Raw genomic sequence first — 14,540 nt, 5'->3', positions numbered from 1 at the left:
GCCTGGGTAGCTCAGTGGGTTAAAGCCTCTGCCTTCCACTCAGGTCGTGATCCCGGGGTCCTGAGACCAAGCCCCGTGTTGGGCTCTCTGTTTGGCGGGGAGCCTGCTTCCCTTCCTTTCTCTGCCTGCCTCTCTGCCTACTTGTGATCTCTCTCTCTGTCAAATAAATGAATAAAATCTTAAAAAAAAAAAAAAACCTAAAAGTTATTAAAAAATACATTGTTAAAATAATTTCACATTTTTGAACAAGCTCTTGCCAAATAAATATTAGTTCTTCATTTCCTATTGGGAGATTCTTTTTGTCTTTTTCAAAGATGAAGTTTAAAATCAGTGATTTCCAGATGTTATCATTGAGGAAACCTAGGGAAAGGAATACAGAACCTCTTTGTACATAGTCTGTGTTGTGTGTGCATGTTCTCACACACACACACACACACACACATGCGCGCGCGTGCGCCCCTTCCTATGAAGCTATAATAATTTCAAAATAAAGAGGAAAAAAAATCAGGTATTTCCTTAAAACAATTTCTGAGTTACAACTCAGAGCCTTCAACACACAAATCAGTTTAGCCAAACAAACTCAAATTATTTCTCAAGAGAAGAAATGTTTTACAATTCCTACATCTTACAATAGCAAAAAAAATAGGAGCTTAAACTCTAAAACCTACTTTTTGGTGCAGGACCCAATTTAAATCCATGCTTCTTCAACTGATCTAAAACCGCTTTTCTATGTTCTTCTTTTCCCCAAAAAGTCATATGGAGAGGCATGGTAAAGGCATTGTTTGCACCAAAAGGAACGACCCTATTATATTTAAGAGAAAAAAAAAAAGAAGAGAGAAAATTAGAAATGTTTTATTTTTTACTTCCATTAAGAATGTGACTATTAAATACTGTAAGCACCTCATTCAAATTTTGCAAGGAAGTGAAATAAGAAGGAACTATATGGGCAAACTAGAAAGACAGAAGTAGTACAGGGACAGTATCAACAACCATCACTTTCTGTTCCTCTGTTTTTGAAACAGAAAGAAGAAACTGAAAGAATAAAGCAGGGTAACCTATAATTGAGATTGTAAGATAGGTACAATAGTAAGTTTAATTGGGGTAGAGCTTTCACTAACAGAACCACTGAGGGTAGCAACCAATTCTGGGAGAATGGGAAATAATTTGCAAGAACTACATCTGACCCTTAACAACATGGGGACACTGACCCCCTATGCAGTCAAAAATCCACATATAACCTTTGACACCCTAAAATCTTAACTACTAATAGCCTATTGTAAGCCTTACCAATACCATAGTTAACATATATTTTGTAGGTTATATGCATGAGAGACTGTTTTCTTAAAGTAAGCTAAAGAAAACATTCACAAAATCATAAAGAAGACAGAATACGTTCACAGTACTATAACCGCATTTATTTTTTAAAAATCTGCATTTAAGTGGACCCATACGGGTCAAACCCATGTTGTACAAGGGTCAACTGCATTTTTGACCCAGAATTCACTAAAAATTTATTCTCAATATCCAAAAAATTTAATGAACTGAGAATGGAGAAAACAAGTGAGAAGACATTACTCAGTATTTATCATCCAACATCACCTTTTCATATTCTAAACATTCCATACTTAAAGTTGAGCTCACAGACTAAATGCCTAGAAGAGAAAAAAAGGTAACCAAGGACACTGGGAGTTTTAAAAAAGGAAGGGGTGGTAGAACTGGGAGCGTATAGGCCTTGCCTAAAGTAGCAGCTGCTACCCTGTTCCAGTCAACTGATATCCTGTGAAAATGAAGGTCAGATCTTCCATTTGTCAAGATAAATCTATATAAATAATTTTTACATTAGGTAAAAAATAAACTTGTATAAAATGCAGAATATCCAGATATTTGAATATTAGAAATGAATGAAAAATTACAAAACACTATGTAGGCAAAATGAAACTCACTTACATATGATCACAGGCTACTAGTTTACAACCTCTGATTTAAACACTTTTAAACTCCCAAATCGATGCACTAAAAAGTTTGGACACATGGTGTGGACCTCCTAATATTTGAGCCAAAGTCTACTATTCTCCGTGGTAATAATTTAGTAGAAAAGTAAGGGAATAGTTGTTTCATGGATGGGGTAGTAGAGGCAGATGGGAAAAGAATTAACACATTTATTAACACACAATAAAGGCATAGTGATAAAAGTTGTAAGGGCAACTATACAGCCTCTTAACAAATTCAAATATCACAACTTCTAATTATTAAAACTAAACTCTGAAAATACATTACCCTTCAATCTGTGCCAATTTGTTGTCCATGATATAGGCCAATGCAGCTGCAAGATCTTTCTTTAAATGGCCAACCTGATTTCCATTTACATTGTTTACTTTAATTGCATTCTTATCATAGGGATTATTGGGCTCTCGTTGTAATGCAACCATTTCATTATTATTAACCTAATAATAAACAGATAATATTATAAATAATAAACGCAATAGGAACTTTCTTCATTAAACTTTTCTGGGCTTCCCATTTACTTTTTAATACTTAATAATAGCATATAAAAATGTATATTTTATTAGGCTTATATTGTATATTAACATAAAAATATATTTTATAATATTTTTATAGTATTTTTTAAACTTACATTCACTGGAAAGTTAAAAGATCCTTGATATCTGCATGATACATTCAAAACTAAATAAAAGAGTCACACTAACATTTTTCAACATCATAACTTCCGAAAACAGGTGATCTTTATTGAATGCTTATCATATGCTATTGTTCTAAGTATATTACATAGAATTAGAATTTACATCCAAGCAAGCTGGTTCCTAAGTGTGATTTCTCCAGACTCTAAAAAGGGAAAAAGTTATTAATTCTAAGCCAGAATGGAACAAAATTAAGAAAATATATCCAACCTTCAACTCATGCCATTCTGATTCTACCAGATTAGAAATTGCCTGAAGGTGACATCACTGAAAACAGAAGAGTTAAGGACTTTTGAAAATTCTCTCTTCCATAATGGCAATGAAAAAAATGACAGAAATTTTCAGAATCAACTTTTCCAGATATCTAGAAAACCAACCAAAGGACTGCAGAAACCTGAAGGGTGTTAATTGGAGAAAAACAGCTAAACATCAGTGCTCTAGTCCCTCTCCATCTCTCAGCTGCATGATAGCCTTTAAAAATAACTTGCTAAAAGTCTTAGTGCAGTCTAGCAGTCACCAAAGGGAGTGCAATGGAACAGAATCTTTCACAGATTCATTCCCAAAGAATTGTTATTATTTGACCTGTATGATGGTTCTCCAGAAGATCTCCACGTGCAAAGTGATCTCTATTTGATCTCTGAGCGCATCCAATACAAAAAAACCTTCTTCCTTGGGGGGGTATTTATCAGAAACAATTTTAAAGGCAGTGGGTAATAGATGGGGCAAACAATACAATAACCGAGAAGATTAAAAGGAAAGCTGGGGACTAAGATGTCCATCTTTGAATGGCTTTGAAAAGCTCCAATGGCTTTGAAAAGCTCCAATACATTTCTGGGAATGTACAAGGCCATATTCAAGCAGAGGGCTGTATGCAAGCCTGGGGCTGTGCATATGATCAGGGATAGACTTCAGAAGACCCTAAGCTCACACCTCTGACTACACTTGCGGCTCTGAACAAGCAGGACATGAATGTTAAGGAAGCGATGTCAACTGAAGAGTGCCCCAAATGCATATAGATCCCCTCATTTAGTAAAGACTGAAAGACTGGTATAATTATAAGCTGACTACTAAGTTAACCAAATGCAGACATCAGTACATTTTACAGGGTTAATTCAGGAAAATCATTAAACAAGCAACAATTAGCAAAATCAGCAACAACAAACAACCCTGGAGACAGAGAAGAATATCTAATTTTTACTGTTGCCACATTATTTAAAATGTCTCCTTTTCAACAACAACAACAACAAAAGACATGCAAAGAAATGAGAAGGTATAGTTCACTCATAAGAAAAAAGCTATCAGGGGCGCCTGGGTGGCTCAGTGGGTTAAAGCCTCTGCCTTTGGCTCAAGTCATGACCCCAGGGTCCTGGGATCGAGCCTCATGTCGGGCTCTCTGCTCTGCAGGGAGCCTGCTTCCTCCTCCTCTCTCTCTCTCTGCCTGCCTCTCTGCCTACTTGTGATCTCTGTCAAATAAATAAATAAAATCTTAAAAAAAAAAAAAGCTATCAACTGCCCGTGAGGAAGCAAAGATGTTTGACCTACTAGGAAAAAAATTTAAAGTTATGTTCAAAAACCTAAAGCAAACCATGTCTAAAAATACTAAAGGAACGCACAAAAACTATGTCTCACCAAATACAAAGTCTATTGTCAAAAAGTGAAGTAAAAAAAAAAAAAAATTTCACTAGAAAGGCTCAATAGCGGATATGCGGAGGCAGAAATATTAATGAAGTTGAAGACAGGTCAATTAGATTAGTCTAAGAATGGTTAAAGAGTCTGAGAAATAGAAAGACAAAAGATGGAGAAACATGAACAGGCCTTAGAGATCTGTGGGACAATAGCAACCATATCTAAGATACACACCAGTCTCAGAAGGAGAGGAGAAAAGGGGTAGAGAGGATATTTGAAGAAATAATACCTGAAAACTCCCCAAATTTGATGAAAAACGTTAATCTACATATCTTAGAAAGTCAACAAACTCCAAATAAACTAAAAGAGATCTAAACCCAGACACAGCATAATTAAGCTGTGGTAAAAAATGCTGAAAGCAACAAGAGGAGAAACGCCTTAGTTATAGGGGGATCCTCAATAAGGTTAAATATCTGATTTCTCATTAGAAAGCATAGAGGCCAGAAGACAGTGCAATAACTTTTCAAAGTGCTTCCAAAAAAACTAAAGCCAAGAACTGTATATCCAGTAAAACCACCCTTCAAAAGTATAGGAGAAATTAAAGACATACCAGTTAAACAAAAACTGAGAAATCACCACCAGCAGACCTGTCCTATAAGAAATATTAGAGACCTACATCTGAAATCAAAGGACTAGACAATAACTTGAATCTACACAAAGAAGTAAGGACTACAGATAAGGGTAATTAGGTAAATATAAACAGTATAATTTCTTTTGGTTATTAACTTTTTTCTCCTACCTGATTTAAAAGTACATAAAACAATCATAAATACATGTTGATGAGCATTCACTGTATATAATCTGTATGTTAACAGCACAAAGGAATGGGAGATGAGGGAAATGGAGCTATCTATAAGCAAAATTTTTGTATGCTATTAAAATTAAATTGGCACTAATCCAAACTAGATTTTTTATGAATTAAGATATTAACTGTAATTTCCCAGAGCAACAAATAAGGAAACAACTCAAAATATATAGCCAAAGAAACAAGGAACTTAAAATGGCACACAGAGAATGTTAACACAAAAGATGGCAGTAATGCAGGCCAGACAGAAAGGTCACATATTGTATGGCTCAATTTATATGCATTGCATACAGTAGGCACATCCATAGAAGTAGAAAATAAATTAGTAGATACCAGAGACTGAGGAGAGAGAATAATGGCGAGTGATTTCTAATGCATACAGGGTTCTTTCTGGAGTGATGAAACATTCTGGAACCAGACAGCGGGGATAGTTACATAACCTTGTGTATAAAAACCACTCAAATCTATGTACACTTAAAAAATGGTGAATATTGGTGGGGGTGCCTGGGTAGCTCAGTGGGTTAAGCCTCTGCCTTCAGCATAGGTCATGATCTCAGGGTCCTAGGATTGAGCCCCGCATCGGGTTCTCTGCTCAGCGGGGAGCCTGCTTCCCCCTCTCCCTCTTCCTGCCTCTCTGCCTACTTGTAATCTCTCTGTCTCTGTCAAATAAATAAATAATTTTTTTTAAAAAAATGGTGAATATTGAGACACCTGGGTCACTCAGTTGGTTAAGCGTCTGCCCTCAGGTCAGGTCACTATCCCAGCATCCTGGGATCAAATCCTGCATCATGCTCCTTGCTGAACAAGGAGCCTGCTTCTCCCTCTGACTGCCCTTCTCTCTGACAAATAAATCTTTAAAAAAATAAAAATGGTGAATTTTATGGTAGTGTTTATCACTTTTTTAATTGTCTGAAAAAGACAAGGGAATGCTGCTTCAAACCACCACCAAGATCTGTCTACTGATTTTTCACTATAGCCTGACCAATCAGATTATCAGATACTCCTTCTCTAGTCCTTTGGAGATATTCATAAGGCATAGCTCTATCCTCTCCCAGTCCCATCCTCTCTGCCAATGCGCCTGCAAGCCTGATATTTTTTTACACAAAATTATGCAAATCCCAGGAAATATACAACCTCAAAAAGGCAAAAAGAAAACAACCAATATATTTTAGATTTTATCTCAAACAAGAAAATTAGGTAAGTTTCTTTTATTGTAATAAATTATCACTTATTAAAATTAGGTAACTGTCACTTACTACAGACGTAAGTAATTACTGATAGTAGACAGTAGATAGATAGTAGAAAGTAATTAATGATAGTAGAATTAATTAATTTGGCCTACATATAGGCCAAAATGCTAGAGACAACAAAAACAAAGAAAACAAGACCTGAGCACCAAGACAAAAAAGGACATATTAAAAAAAAAAGATTAAAAACAATAAAAAGAGAATTATGACTACTTATAACAATATTTTTAGAATAGGAAAAAAATAATCTATTTTATTATAAAATACTTTGATGTGTCAAGAAATAAATTTAACCATAAACTTTAAAAAGCACGTTAAAAAAAAAATTAGCAATTCCTGGGGCACCTGGATTGCTGAGTCAGTTAAGCCTCAGACACTGACTCTTCAGCTTAGGTCATGATCTCAGGGAGATCCAGCACCACACAGGGCTCCACACTCAGCAGGGAGTCTGCTTCTGTCCCTAGCTCTCCCCCTGTGCAAGTGCAGTTGGAGGCACTTGCACGCACGTGCGTGCTTTCTCTCTAAAACAAATAAATAGGCTAAATCGGTTAACCATCTGCCCTCAGCTCAGATCATAATCCAGGGGTCCTGGGATTGAGCCCCACATCAGGCCCCCAGGATTCTTACTCAGCGGAGAGTCTGCATTTCCTTTTCCCTCTGTCCTTCTCCACCCCTCCCCAACTGAAGCTCTTTCTCTCTCAACTAAATACAATAATAAAATCTTTAAAAATAAAATAAATAATCTTAAAAAAATAGCAATGCCAACTTTTTGTATCAAAACTTAGGAGATACAACTAATATAGTACTTTGAAGAATGTTTAAAAGATTAAAAGCTATTTTTTTTTAAGATTTTAATTTGACAGATAGAGATCACAAGTAGGCAGCGAAGCAGGCAGACAGAGAGGAGGAGGCAGGCTCCCAGCTGAGCAGAGAGCCCAATGTGGGCTTGACTCCAGGATCCTGAGATCATGACCTGAGCCGGAAGCAGAGGCTTTAACCCACTGAGCCACCCAGGCGCCCCAAAAAGCTATCATTATTTTTTTTAAATATTTTATTTATTTATTTGACAGAGACACAGCAAGAGAGGAAACACAAACAGGGGGAGTGGGAGAGGAATAAGCAGGCTTCTCACTGAGCAGGGAGCCCCATGCAGGGCTCCATCCCAGAACCCTGGGATTAGGACCTGAGCTGAAGGCAGATGCTTAATGACTGAGCCACCCAGACGACCCTAAAAGCTATTATTAGTAAGGTTAAAATGAAGCATTCAAATCGAAAACCTAAAAATAAAATAAAATAAACTTCAGGAAAATAAGATAACAGATACAAAACAGAAGGAATGAAGAAAAATAACAACCATTAAGAAAAATCCAAGAAAGGTTGTTTGAAAAGATGAAACTTAAATCTCTACCAAAACTAACTGATAAAAACTAGACACAAATGTATAGCACAAAGAATGAACACAGTCAAAATGTTACTAAGCACAACTCTGCAACAATAAGTATGAAAATTTAGATGATTTTCTTTAAAAATATAAATTGCCAAAATTGACTATTTGAATTATGCTGAGTTTGAATGAAATGAGAATTAAAAAGTACATAATGTATGATTTAATGCATATAAATCTCTAGAACAGCCTAAATTAACTATGAGCAACAGAAATTAGGTTGTAGTTGTAGGGCAGGTAGAGCAGAAATGAATAAGAAAATACAACCAAACTTTTAGGGGTGATAGAAATAATCTACATCTTGCCTAAAGTGGTGATTATCATATATTTATCTTTCTCAAAACTCATGGAATCATTTACTTGAAAATATGCATATATTCTCATGTAAATCCCATCTCAATAAAACTGCAAAAAGTTGAAAATAATAACTATGCAAAGTTAAATACCTCAATTTTTATTATATTCTCACAATAGTGATCAATCCCAAAATGACCATCAATAAGGAAACTAAAAATATGATATAGATTTGTACTGACATGAAAAGATAGTCCTAATATTCTACCAGGAGAAAAAAGGGTGATCACTATAACATACTAATAACGATCATATTTTTTAACACATAATATAATTTCAATTTACATGCATATGTTCATAGAGTGAAGTGTGAAAAAATAAAATGAATAAGTTATGGTCCAGAATGATAAACTACAGGGAGATTTAGTGTTTTTTCTTTTAGCCATTTAAAAATAATGAATATGTATTACTTATAAAATAAATAACACATATTTTAAAAAATAAAAAAACTTAAGTGATGATTACTTTAATGGGTTCAATATTTTTATTAGCTTATTAATATCATGGAAATTATTCTAACTCAACAAATAGTAAATGTTCTAAAATCAGAAACCATAATCCAGTATTTCACAATGGCTTAAAATAATTTAGAAAACAATCAAAGTTTTGAAAAAATAGCACAAATCAGAAATAGGCAAGCTCAGAGATTGATATGAGAACTAAAGAAGAGATGAACAGGGATGCCTGGGTTCCTCAGTCAGTTGAGCATCTGCCTTTGGCTCACGTTATGATCCCAGGGTCCTGGGATTGAGTCCCACATCAGGCTCCCTGCTCTGTGAGAAGTCTGCTTCTCCCACTGCCTGCAGCTTCCCTTACTTATGCAGGCGCGCTCTCTCTGACAAATAAATAAAATATTTAAAAAGAAAAAAAGAGATGGATAGGACATTGGAACTGATAGATTTCAGGAAAAAATTAGAAATGAAAAACTATTTCAGAATTAAAAACTAGAAGGAACACAAAGTGCACAGACCTTGCAGATAACTATATGGTAAGGGAAATAAATGATGAAAAATTAAAAAGTGAAGAAGTTTAACAGAAAGGAATTCAGAGGGCAAAAGATATGAACAGACACTTCTCCAAAGAAGACATAAAATGGCTAAGAGACACATGAAAAAATGTTCATCATCATTAGCCATCGGGGAGATTCAAATAAAAACCACATTGAGATACCATCTTACACTAGTCAGAATGGCCAAAATTAACAAGACAAGAAAGGACAATTGTTGCAGAGGATGTGGAGAAAGGGGAACCCTCTTACACTGGTGGTGGGAATGCAAGTTGGTGCAGCCACTTTGGAAAACAGTGTGGAGATTCCTTAAGAAATTAAAAATACAGCTACCCTATGACCCTGCAATTGCACTACTGGGTATTTACCCCAAAGTACAGATGTAGTGAAAAGAAGGGCCCCAATATTCATAGCAGCAATGGCCACAATCACCAAACTGCCAAAAGAGCCAAGATGCCCTTCAACAGACGAATGGATAAAGAAGATATGGTCCATATGTACAATGGAATATTACGCCTCCATCAGAAAGAATACCCAACTTTTGTATCAACATGGATGGGACTGGAGGAGATTATACTGAATGAAGTAAGACAAGCAGTGAGAGTCAATTATCATATAGCTTCACTTAGTTGTGGAGCATAAGAAATAACATGGAGGACAGTAGGAGAAGGAAAGGAAAAGTGAATTGGAAGAAATCAGAAGGGGAGACGAACCATGAGAAACCGTGGACTCTGAGAAACAAGCTAAGGGTTTTGGAGGGGAGGGAAGTGGGGGATTAGATGAGCCTAGTGGTGGGTATTAAGGAGGGCACCTGTTGCATGGAGCACTGGGTGTGGTGCATAAACAATGAATCTTGGAACACTGAAAAAACAAAATTAAATTTTAAAAATGTTAATATAATTTAAATTTTTTAAAAAAAGGATTTCAAAGACAGCAATAGACATATACACGGGCACAGATATATGCAGAGGAGATCTAATACATAGATGGTAGAATGGAGTCCCTGAAAAACAAAACAAACACTTAAAGCTATAATTAAAGAAAAAATAACTGGAACAGAAAAAAATGAAGTTACAGGGCAATCATAAGACCTTTCAAGATAAGGAAAAATACCCTTTAGTTATGGAGGCAAAAATACCCAATTCACTTATATGGGAGAGAAATCATATTGTCATCAGAATTCTAACCAACATTTTATGCAACATCAAAATATCACATAGCAAAAAATGGGTCAAGGACTTTGTATTTAGCCAAACTGCCCGTTAATATAAATATCACAATTAGAAACATAGAAAAACTTAGGAAATCGTGTTCTTTCCTAAGAAATTTCCTAGCAACACATTTCAAACAATTACAAAATATTCTAAGAAGCTCCAATATAAAGAAAATATAGGAGGTGTGCCAGGTGAGGTGGCTCAGTCACTTGTCTCTAAGGGTCATGAGATCCAGCCCCTTGTGGGGCTCCACACTTGAGCCTGCATAAGATTCTGTCTCTTCCTCTCCTGACCCTCCCCGCACATGCTCTAGCTTGTTCTCTCTCAAAAAAAAAAACTATAAAAAGACATTTTTAAACAATCAAGAAAACTGATTATGAATTAGTTATTAGATGTAATAAGGAATTACTAATTTTAAGTATGAAAATAACAAAGTTTGAATTTTTTTACAGAGACATACTGAATTATATGAATGTGAACTGATACAGTAGAGATTTTTTTGTCCTAAAGGACCAAAGAAAAAGTGATGAAAGAAATGTGAGAAAAATTTGTTATATTTGGGTATATGGATTTGGGTATATGGGAGTTTGTTATACTATTCTACTCTTATGCATGCTTAAAATACTTCGTAATAAAAAAGAAAACTAGTGACACATCATCCAAATAACGCAAAAACATCCTACATAACCATAACAAAGACAACTTCTCACCAGCTATGAAATCATGTACTATCTCTATCTCTCACACATACACACAATGCAAAAAGAGAAACAGTAAGATAGACATAGGGAGAAAAATTAGGAGACAGGTAGTCTTACTACAGAAAGGGGAAAAAAGGACCTAAAAATAGACAATTCCCTTATCTAGCAGGAATTAATCTTCCTAAATTAAAAACACTGAAGTAGAGAAATGCGGTAAGGGACAGAAGGGGAGAAAGCAAAGAACTGACTTGGAAGTTACTCTACAAATGTACCCCAAGTATCTGCTTTTTGGGCCAGTCATCTAACCCTCCTAAGTTTTAGTTCTTCAGTTATAAAAACGGGATAACAGATGTTCTATCTACCTTTGAGTCATTACAGCTATCAAATGAAACCATACTGGAAAAAGTGCCCTGTGTATTACAAGCAGAATATAAATGCAAAAGAAAATTAGTCATTAAATATTTGTTATCTCTTAACTAGATACATTCTAATTAAAGTAAAATAAGTAGTAATTGTACATATCACCTTCAAATTCTTTTCTAGGTTAATAAGATAAATATATTTCAACTTAATATGTAATACTCACTACTCCTGTGTAATAGCGTAGTCCAACTACATGACCTCTCAAAGTTCCAAATAAAACTGAATCTAGCTCTTCATCACTAGTTAGGAAGTCATCTGGAGGTATAATATCTTGGAATTCAAAACGGGGAAAGAAAGTTGGATATGAGAGGCGTGGAAAATTTCCATGGGTTCCGTATTGGACAGTCTGCAAGTACTTCCAAACAGGATCTCTATTAAAAAAGAAAAAGCACAAGAAAATGATACACCATTTAACCAAAGACCATGTTATATACACAGGCCAAATGTTTTCTCATTTTATTTCGACATGTTAAATCTTTAGAGGGAACTGTTATATAAAAAGATCGACAGAGTGCTACTATGGGTAAAGCAGGTATTGGAGTGAGTGGGGAAGGTCTCCAGGAACCCTACCTGCTCCGTAATGCCTCTTCTACCCACTGAGTACTCAAAATGAAAACTCCAACAAGGGCTCACAAATCTTTTTCCTAGTGATGATAACCTATTTAAACTAAAATGTATATGATGTCTGTAATTCTAATCACACACCATATTTCAATAAAAATCGAACTAGAAAGGACTTGCAAATATGGAACTATTATTATATGTGAAGCCATCTATACGGTTACAGATAATACGTCCAGCATCCACTATTTTAATTCTCTCCAAACAGAACCCTTATTCAGGCATCCAAATCATACCATCATGGGAAGATGACCTCAAGCCTTCCATTCCCATTGGTTTAAGGGTACCCTCAATCCTTTCATGGATAACTGTTCCAGGAAGAGGCGTGTGCACCAATTTGGAAAATGAAAAATAAGGGGAAGTCCATTGAGGGGCTTCCTGAAACTTTCCTAAAAACAGACGGAAGCTATTTCCCCGCGTTTTCCTTGTACGCTCCGCATACCTCTGGCTCCATTGCAAATACATATTTCCAGGTATGTACATGCACATAAATTCTAAGCTACCTGGGGACAAGGGCTCTCTTAATTGGTCCTTTATTCTGAGCACACCGTCTAGCGCACATTGAGCATCTAACGGGTGCTGACTGAATAAAGCTCAGATCAGGACCCATGTTAAAGAGCGGAGCTTTGAATCCCGGGCCCCCCAGAATCCCCCCATAACCCCTGATATGCCCAAGCCCTGGCATGAGGCTCGCCTGAGGAGCCTCCCCTCGCCAGCTAAGGCAATGCATTTATTTCTCCGGCGGTGATATGAGCCACCAGCAAGACGAATATAAGCTGCACCGGGAACGCGAGGAGAACTCGAAGGGAACGCAGGGAAGGTCAGGTTCATTTGGGGACGCCAACAGGCCGTTACCCCCTGCGCCCCACCCCCTTCGCCCCCTTCACCTCTTGAACATCCAGGACATGGCGCAGAGCGGGTAACGAACGGAACGCTTGGGCGCCCCAGATAGCTCTCGAGCCGCCTCAATACGCCTCCCTCCAGGCCCCACAGCCGAGAAGCTGAGGATAGGTTCCGAGCGCCGAAGGAAAAGCGCTCTGGTGGAAGTGAGACGCCGCGAATCTAGTCAGACGTCGACGCCGTCGCCTTCTAGCAACAATCTAAGAGACCAGTGACGCTTTGTGACTGACACTGGCAAAGTCCAATCGCGAGGAGAGGGCCTACGGAAATAAACCAATCAGAGCATGGAAGGGAGGGCAACTCCGCCCCACGCAAGGATTCAAAGACTGTAGGGGGTCCCGGCTGCAGGGGCGGTTCCATCCGGGTTCTTCCCCGCCCCCGAGGCGAGCGCGCGGGAAAGCCACGCGGCCCTAGGAGTCAGAGTGGCGTGCGGGCGGTGTCTGCGTTTTCGATTTGATTCCCAGCTTCAAACGCAGCAGAATGACCCTCCTTTTCCATTGTTTGTCTCAGACCCATTCTTCAGGCCTGACCTCATCCTGCCTCATCCTTACCTCATCTCATGTGACCTGTACCAGGATTTTACACTGAATAAGCTTCGCGATTTTATGAGCCCTGGAGCGACCAGCGAGATACTTTATTTCATTTCCTGGGGTGAACCTCGGGTGATTGCCCTCAAACTATTCATTTTAAGTGTCACTAGCGAATCTATGAGACACAACGAATTCAGGAGACTTTAATTGGAATTTAGATTTACAGCCCCCCCCCCCTCCCGCTTCCATTTTCTTTTTTAAGGAAAAATTGATTTCTAGCAGTTGTTGATAGCTGGGAGTGATGAGCAGGGCCGGGTACACCTGAGGCACGTGGCTGCCCGTGTGAATAGGTGGAAAGAAGCTTGTTTTCCTTCAGGAACCATAGGAGGAACGGAGCTACACAGTTGGCTTTTGAGTCAGAGGAGAATCAGAAAATGTACTTTGGGGGGGTTGGCCAGCGGGCTGACTGCAACCAAGAGGCTGGCAAGGCTGAGCTCTGCAGCTTGGGAGCCCAGAACAAGCTAATTCGGCTGACCTTTAAAATGGTGCAGCAGCAGCACCACAGTAAGAAGCTGGTGCTGGTTTTGAACAGCACTTAGGCCCTGTGTAACTCTCAAAGAAGAATGAAAAGATCAAAGAGGAAATGTATCTGTGAATGTGGTCAATATTGGCACTTGCCCTTCATAGAGTGGTGCTTTTTACATTTCCTTCAGCAGAGTATGAAGAGTAGTCAATAAGACAGCTTTTTGAAGAGGCATTTGTTCATTTTCTTAAGCTATCATCTGTAAGCATGAACTAGCAATGGAAAGAGAAATTGAATTTGCAGCAATTTATTCATTTCACTAAACAGAAGGAAGATGATGAAGAAGATGAAAACAGTGGCATTTCAAATAATATTAATTTACTTTCT

The 14,540-nt window shown here is 37.5% G+C and overlaps 1 protein-coding gene across 6 annotated transcripts in view; it reads right to left on the bottom strand.

The window, feature by feature from the left end:
* The window catches only part of HLTF (helicase like transcription factor), a 53,429-nt gene extending 40,122 nt beyond the window's left edge, over positions 1 to 13,307 (bottom strand). For all 6 annotated transcript variants that reach the window (XM_059391766.1, XM_059391767.1, XM_059391768.1 and 3 more), the window contains exons 1-4: positions 13,088 to 13,307; positions 11,743 to 11,950; positions 2,278 to 2,444; positions 669 to 802 (exon numbers count right to left, since the gene is read on the bottom strand). In XM_059391766.1, the coding sequence (XP_059247749.1) occupies positions 669 to 802; positions 2,278 to 2,444; positions 11,743 to 11,950; positions 13,088 to 13,107 (529 nt within the window). In that variant the 5' untranslated portion in view covers positions 13,108 to 13,307. The remainder of the gene's footprint in view (positions 1 to 668; positions 803 to 2,277; positions 2,445 to 11,742; positions 11,951 to 13,087) is intronic.
* Positions 13,308 to 14,540: the final 1,233 nt, after the last annotated feature.

Source organism: Mustela nigripes, chromosome 2, assembly GCF_022355385.1.
Source record: "Mustela nigripes isolate SB6536 chromosome 2, MUSNIG.SB6536, whole genome shotgun sequence".
Classification (NCBI taxonomy): domain Eukaryota; kingdom Metazoa; phylum Chordata; class Mammalia; order Carnivora; family Mustelidae; genus Mustela; species Mustela nigripes.
Note: the sequence above shows the minus strand (reverse complement) of the source record. Positions and strands in the feature narration are given on the sequence as shown.